Source organism: Terrapene carolina, unplaced genomic scaffold (assembly GCF_002925995.2).
Source record: "Terrapene carolina triunguis isolate 2854851 unplaced genomic scaffold, T_m_triunguis-2.0 Scaffold96, whole genome shotgun sequence".
Classification (NCBI taxonomy): domain Eukaryota; kingdom Metazoa; phylum Chordata; order Testudines; family Emydidae; genus Terrapene; species Terrapene triunguis.
The window spans coordinates 80,271,896-80,279,938 of NW_020664447.1; the positions used below are offsets into that span (position 1 = coordinate 80,271,896).

At 42.4% G+C, this 8,043-nt stretch overlaps 1 protein-coding gene across 3 annotated transcripts in view; it reads left to right on the forward strand.

Annotated features, from left to right (window-relative positions):
• Positions 1-8,043, forward strand: part of PPP2R5C (protein phosphatase 2 regulatory subunit B'gamma) — a 179,711-nt gene that overhangs the window by 165,374 nt on the left and 6,294 nt on the right. For all 3 annotated transcript variants that reach the window (XM_024201468.2, XM_024201470.3, XM_024201469.2), the window contains one exon: positions 2,569-2,685. In XM_024201468.2, coding sequence (XP_024057236.1) covers positions 2,569-2,685 — 117 coding nt within the window. The remainder of the gene's footprint in view (positions 1-2,568; positions 2,686-8,043) is intronic.

Consider the following 8,043-nt stretch of genomic DNA (forward strand, 5'->3'; position numbering starts at 1 on the left):
GATACATGACTGATCCTGGAAATAAAACCGTTTCACTAATATTGTATATGAAAAATCTGCAATAAAAATGCTTTTAAAATTTGTAACCTTTCTCTTGTGCAAGTACTTATTTTGCAAACAAGGGTTTCAGACAAGACTGGTCTGAAGTACCTTTTCCTTTCTTCCTTTATAAGACATATCTATAGAATTGTGATCTGAAAAGTGATTGTTCAGAATTGCATAAACAGAGATTATAATACTGGTTTCTCTTGAAAAACCTCAATGTAAACAAAAGCCTAAATTAGAAGAGGGATGTTGGGAATTGGAGTGTTTTCTACTAAAAGTAGAACTTCTGTCTAGCTGGGACCTGTGACCTGTCAGATTGTTTTACTCTGCCGTGCCCAGTGAATTAAAGCAATGGTGCATGTCCCTGTCTGTTGTATCCACCTGGCGTCTGGATTGTGTAATGGACTGTTCGTGGGTGAACATGCACATCAAAACCAGCTCCTAGCTAAAAGGAAAACCACCTTGTTCTTAAGCAGATGTAGTTTCGATAGCCAGCTGCAAGGGCAGGTTTTTCTGAAAGAACAAAAACATTTTAGAGTGAACAAGCTATTCTGATTTATTCTTGTTCTATTGCTTTTGGTGTTCCTGTGCTGCTATTTGTTCCTTTAAGTGTCAAATTTCTGGATTTCAATCATGTCAAGGTTTGCTATTGGCAAAAAAGGAAACCTTTACCTATAAAGTTCTTACAACCCAAAAGATTCCTGGCTGAGTACAACTGTTGGGGGATCCAATGGCTGCACTGGTGTGATCTTGGTATCAGTTTAATGAATAGTAAAGAATGCAGCTATCTTTTTCTAACCAAAAGATATTTTAGAAATTTTTTCTCTCATTGACTTTTCTGGGGGGATTATGGGGGAATCCTTTCTAAAGTGGTCATAGAAAATATGTAGCAATTAAAATTGGACAGTTTATCAGTAGGTCAGCTGAGTGAGAGCTTAAGTGCCTTGTAACTTTATAAAGAACCATGTATGTGAAAGCAGAGAAATTTAAAACTTTGTGCAACAAAACATGCTCTATTTAGATAAACAGATACATTTTTGTGTGTACTTTTTGATTAGTGCCATAGACAAATTTGATTAACCTTTGCCAGTAATTTTAACCTTACTAAAAAGGCACCGTTACAAAAGTGTTGAATGAAGAGTACGCTTGTTCAAAATATGTTCCTACTTATTCTCACAAATGATAAACAGTTGTGCCTTGCTAAAAAACCACTGTGACTTATTCAGACTGATATAGTAAAATAATGTAATTGTGCAAATGTGAACCTTTTTCTATTGTTCAAAAATCATTCTGTGTAACTATGTACGTTTTCTAAAACTGATTAGCATAACCTATGTATACAATACTTTACATAGTCTGTTTGAATGACAAAATTAATATAACCAGCAAGTTAAATTTAAAAACAAAAATTAATTTTGACACTTAAGCCCTCAGCCACATGAAGAATCTATATACAGCATATCTGTGCGTGCTCTTCGTGCTTTTTTTGACAGATGACCAAAATTTCTTTCAGAATTTATATCTAGTTATCTGTCTTCTAGTATTTGTTTTTATATTCCTAATTTTTTAATTTATACTTATTGTTGAAAGGTATTTCTAATTCTGCACCCTATGTAAAAATAAAAAAGTGTAAGGTATTTTAATTATAGTGACTTAAAATAATTAACTTTTTGTACTTAATTTTCTTCATTTTTCTACTTTGTATTATGTGTGAAATCAGATACGTCTATTAAGTTACCATTACATTCAGTTACTAAAATAATTGTGGAAAAATCTTAATGGGTTTTAAAATGGTCTGTGTATGTGACACACAGCAATTTTTTCTTTGTTGGTCTTAACAGTACTAATAGATCATTTGATCTAAGATAAAAATTGTAATTGCCAGGATCTCTGCAAACTAGTGCTCTATGTTAGTTTAGGTTCTGTAAAGTTTAATTTGACAGGTCTTTTTTATTCAGCAAAGGTACTGTATGTTCCTATTTTATATTTCTAAAAGAGAAGTACTTACATTTTTCATTGTATTGTGAAAGCATATCATAGGAAAACGCGGTCTTTTTGAATATTGGGTTTTGTCTTTACAAATACAGACTTGCTCCTGCAACCAAAACCAGTACATATTTCTGTTTTTATATCGATCAGAAAACGTTTGATAGTGTCTCTAATACAATTTATATTAAATATTTAGCAGAATAGAGATTGAGCATTGGCAATTTAGAATTTTATTCTTCCACCTTTAAAACTCAGATTCATACATGTTCCTGGTATAATTTTGCTCCTTTTACTTTAATTGTATATTTAAATATTGTATTTCTGCCAGAACCAAAGTAATGGAGACTCAGTTTTTATTTTTCCATCATACTTCAGTTCTGGGAGCATAATTAATTTAATTCTTGATGCATTAAAATAAATTATACAGAAGCTAGTCTAAAATTAAGTCTTGCCAATTAAATGCTCTGATTTACTCTTAATAGCCAGTTATCATTGCTAACAATGATTCTATTTTAACAATTTGCATTTTATTAGTACCCAACATATAGTGACACCAGTGTGCTGAACAGTCCTGTTGCAATGGAAACAGATGGGCCTTTAATTGAAGATTTACAGATGCTGAAAAAGACAGTGAAAGAGGAGGCGTGTCAGGTAAAACCATATGAAAAAATTAAACTTGTTCTCTACAAACTTAATTTACAAATCTGTAAATAGTAACCAGTCAAACTAAAGAGAGCAGTTACCTTTTCTAAAAACAGCAGTACCCATTAACCCTAGAAATCATCTTCAGTAGTATTTTCATAATATTTTAACCATGGTATCCTACACTAATCAAAAGATGCTACTTTAAAACAAAAAATACAATAGTAGCCAGAAATAAAAATTCTAACTGTAATGCCTGCTTTCTACTGTATGTTTTGTGATTTCTTCTACAAAAACATTTTTATTTCTGTTCATGTCATAGTGCGGACAATGAGTATAGGGATGGCTAGGGTGTGTCAAGTTCTTTTCTGTATACCTCAACTTTTTTGCACGAAGGAGAGGTTGTAAGAAATATAGTCAGACTTAGTCATTACCAAAGTACTTGTATTATCCTCCTTCTATAAAATACACTCCCTTAAATTTGTTCATATCACTGAGGATAAATGTAATCTTTTGCTGCTTTTGCCAACTCTAATGTTGGCAATCTGGCTAATTATCTACTTGTGTCCGATTTCACATTTTTGCAGAAAATTGTTTCAGGGTAACTGGCAGTTTCTTGATTCCTGAGTCTGTCTATAGATGTGGATATGGGATAGAAATTGCTCTAGTTGTGATATCCTACCAATAGATGAAAATATATTGCCTGTGCTAATTCTTTTACATCTGTCAGTTGGCTGTGAGATTTTGTTGAACCTACTGGTGAGGGTGGATGGATCTGATTTTGTGGGGTCACCTCTTGTGTATAGTGTATATTTGAGCCTGCTAGGAAACGTCATGAGGAGACATGAGCCTTAGTGCGTTCAGTTTCATAGGACTTCCACCAGGCAAGCTAATTCAAACAGCCTTCAAGGAACAAGGCTTGCTGTGCTGTAAATCTTATGACCCCCTTCATAGGCATGTGTAAGGCTACGTCTTCACTACCCGCCGATCCGGCGGGTAGCAATCGGTCTATCGGGGATCGACTTACCGCGTCTAGTGAAGACGCGGTAAAATCGATCCCTGATCGCTCTGCCGTCGACTCCGGAAATCCACCTCGGCAAGAGGCGGCAGCGGAGTCGGCGGCAGCGGTCGACTTTCCCGCGTCCTCACTGCCAGGTAAGCCGACCTAAAATACGCAACTTCAGCTACGGTATTCACGTAGCTGAAGTTGCGTATCTTAGGTCGGACTCCGGCTGTAGTGTAGACCCAGCCTAAGGCATTACACACAGCAGAAAAGTTGTTTTTCCATTGTGTAGGCAGGCATGTCAAAGACAGGGCTAGGCAGGGGGATGCCTCAATCCCCTCTGCACTGTGGAGCAGGGTTCCATGATTTATTTTCATTCTGGTTGCACCTAGAAACCCCAGGCAGGATTGGAGATCTGTTGTGCTCTGGAAAAAAAAAACCACCAGAAGTCAAACATTTTTTTATTTCTTCGTAACAGAGTAAACAAAACTCTTAGGTGTGGAATGGAATTCAGGATGTGGAGAGAGGCAATAAAACTGTGAAGGCATGCTGAGGATCAGAACCTGGGAACTAGGCTGGGCAACAGAGCTGGAGGGGGTGGGTAACGGTAGCTGCTTTTATGCTTCTCTCCTGCCCCCTTTTAAGTACAGGATGTGGGGGGTTGCAGGCAAAGTTGCCAGACAAGTGATGGTCAGTCTGCTACAGAAGACATTTCTCCATCTGACAAAGCTCCTATGGCTTACCAGAGGGGAGGCCTGATCTGATTAATCTTACCACGTCTGCCAACTTGGACTATTGCTATAGACCTTTAACATGTCTGAGAAGAGTTGGAGTGTGGCATAGAGGCAATTGAGCTGATGGGCTGCCAAGTGCTTTTTTGAGAACCAGGAAAGCAGTCAAATCAATAGGACTAGTGAGCCATGGAGAGAAGATAAAGAAGGCTGGGGAGTGAATCTGGGTGACAGAGCCAGGGAGGAGGTGGTGTAAAGCAGAAGAAAGGTATTCATTAGTTAGTGTCGGAACAGCTTTCTTAAAAAGAGACTTAACAGATTTTTTTTTTTTTAATTAGTAAAATATAAAAGTTTATCACTGGGAGATACTAACTAGGCAAGGAAGCTATAGAAGTGAAAATGTGAAAAGTAATCACTGATATGGAATGATTCATTGAATTATTTAATTTTCATTCCTTATGTGTAAAGGCAAGTAAAGCAAAAAAGGATTAAAACTGTTAACGTGAGGCATTTTCTTTTCTTGCTCCAAACTCTGGTGGTATAGAATACATTTTTAGTTATTTATTCAAAGCCTAGGACAACTTTCATTTGGGTGTTTTGTTTTTTGTTTTTATTTTTTCCTGTTATGCTGAGAGAGAAAACCAGACCTCCACACTTTCAGAACTAAATGCAAACTCACTTTTTTTTCCATTTATATACACACACATACACTCTTTCTAATACACCCCCTCGTTCTAACACACACAAAATCCTGTAAACTAATGGAGCTATTGCTCCTGCAGGATAGGAAGGAAGGAACATTTGTTTCTCTATGTTTAAATATTTGGGACAAACCCCTACTATGGTGATGGGGGCTATATATGTACTTGGTAACAATTTATATGGTATATATTGGTGCAATAGAATAACTGTTACTACTGTAATGATTTTAAAATAGTTGCCTTCTCATTGGAGTTTAGAACAGACTGGGATGGTCTTGGGGTTACGCCCCTGGACTGGGACTCAGAAGATCTCATGATGGAAGGCAACCTAGTTGGGAATTATTTTCTGACTGACATAGAGGAAGAGCATCATTCTTCACAGTTGGAAGTTCAAGACAGGCTGTGATAGTAGAGTATTTGATCTATTGAAATATAGAGAGATGTGTATGTGCAACTGAGAGATCTGTTCAGTGACTTTCTTATGGGATGTGAAGGTGACAAAAGTCCTAAGACATGTAGACAGGCTTCTAGGGAGTGCTGGGGAGCAGTCTATGGTTATGGTACATATTAGTACCAGTAACCTAGGGAGGTCTTGGAAGCTAAATTTAGATTGCTAAGAAGAAAGCTTTAGGTCTAGAGCTTCTGTGATAGCTTTCTCTGAAATGATTCCCTTTCCATGTGTGAAGCCAGGGGAACTTCAGTCTCAATATATGGATTACTCCTGGGGGGATTCTGCGGGACTGCGCGCCTGCAGAAAACGGGCGCTCTTCTCTCCCCCCCCCCCCCCCCCCCCCCCCCCGATACCCCCCCCCCCCCCAGGGGGGGGGGGGGAGACCATGTACAGTTTTGGGAGGGAGGTGAGGCGTGGGGGAGGCACATGGGGTTACGATCCACTGCCCCCGCCCCAATTTCTGCAAATGCAGATCTAACCAGCTCGGAGGCTGCCTCAGGAACCACTGACTCTGCAACTGAATGCAGCCTCCTGAGTCCTAGTGCCAGTTGTGCTCCCCTTTTGTGTGCTGGGAGCCTTCCTATTTTCTGTGGATCAGTGAGTGCCCACGGTGGGGCGGGGTAGGGGGAAGAGGCAGTGGGGAAGGAAGCGGGTGGAATAGGGCAGGGGGAGGGGAATGAGGGGAGGGTAATGGAGAAGAAAAGGGGATAGGGGAATTGCGGTGGAAAGCAGGATATGGCATCCCCTCGGCAGCAGCTGGGGCTCCCCTGTTAAGCAGGCCCATTGAACCCTCATCCTGAAGAGCCCTACCCCCCACACCTGGACCCTTCCAACAAGCCTGCCACCCCACTGAGCCCCAACCAGCTGCAGTGGACCCCCACCCCATCAAGCCCCACCCCCTCAGCACCCAGACCCTCCCACTGAGCCCCCACACCGAGACCCCCATCTCCCCACACCCATACCCCTCCTCTGAGCCCAACCACCATCACCTGGATCCCCTGCAGAATCCCATTGCCCCTGCATCCGGAACCCCCCAACAAGCCCCTCTGCATTCAGATCTTCCACTGAGCTGCCCACACCCAGATTGCCCCCACACAAAAATCTCTCACCCCACTCCTGGATCCTGCTGGGCTGAGCCTGCCCAGCCATCCTGGTGTGTCTGGCACAGAGGAGCAGGGCCCTGGAGTGTTTCTGGGGCAGACCCAGCCCTTGCACTGTGTCAAGTGCAGCCTCACTGCCGAGTCCCTGTACTGGGGGAGGTGGGGGCTTCCGGGTGATCTCCCACCTCAATGCAGCCAGTGGCCTGTGCTCCCCATTGTCATGCTGGAGCCACATTTCGAATTGGGGTTAGTGTGGCCGCAATTCGATGGTATTGGCCTCCGGGAGCTATCCCACAGTGCACCATTGTGACCGCTCTGGACAGCAATCTGAACTCGGATGCACTGGCCAGGTAGACAGGAAAAGCCCCGCGAACATTTGAATTTCATTTCCTGTTTGCCCAGCGTGGAGAGCACAGGTGACCACAGATAGCTCATCAGCACAGGTAACCATGCAGGCCGATAATCGAAAAAGAGCACCAGCATGGATCGTACGGGAGGTTCCGGATCTGATTGCTATATGGGGAGAGGATTCAGTGCTAGCAGAACTTGGTTCGAAAAGACGAAATGCCAAAACTTTTGAAAAAATCTCCAAGGGCATGATGGAGAGAGGCCACAATAGGGACTCAGATTAGTGCCGCGTGAAAGTCAAGGAGCTCAGACAAGCCTATCAAAAAACAAAGGAGGCAAACGGTCGCTCCGGGTCAGAGCCGTGGACATGCCGCTTCTACGCCGAGCTGCATGCAGTTCTAGGGGGGGCTGCCACCACTACACCACCTCTGACCGTGGATTCCGAGGCGGGGATAATCTCATCAGCTACACCTGAGGATTCTGCGGACGGGGAAGAGGAGGAGGAGAGCACCCAGCACTCCGTTCTCCCCAACAGCCAGGATCTTTTTCTCAGCCTGACTGAAGTACCCTCCTAACCCTCCCAAGCCAGTATCCAAGACCACGACCCCATGGAAGGGACCTCAGGTGAGTTTACCTTTTAAAATATAAAACTTGTTTTAAAAGCAAGCGTTTTTTAATGATTACTTTGCCCTGAGGACTTGGGATGCATTCGCGGCCAGTACAGCTACTGGAAAAGTCTGTTAACATCTCTGGGGATGGAGCGGAAATCCTCCAGGGACATCTCCATGAAGCTCTCCTGGAGGTACTCCAAAAGCCTTGCCACAAGGTTTCTGGGCAGTGCAGCCTTATTCCGTCCTCCATGGTAGGACACTTGACCGCGCCATGCTTGCAGCAAGTAATCTGGTATCATTGCATGACAAAGCCTGGCAGCGTATGGTCCCGGTGTTTGCTGGCATTCAAGCAACATCTGTTCTTTATCTCGCTGTGTAATCCTCAGGAGAGTGATATCGCTCATGGTAACCTGGTTGAAATA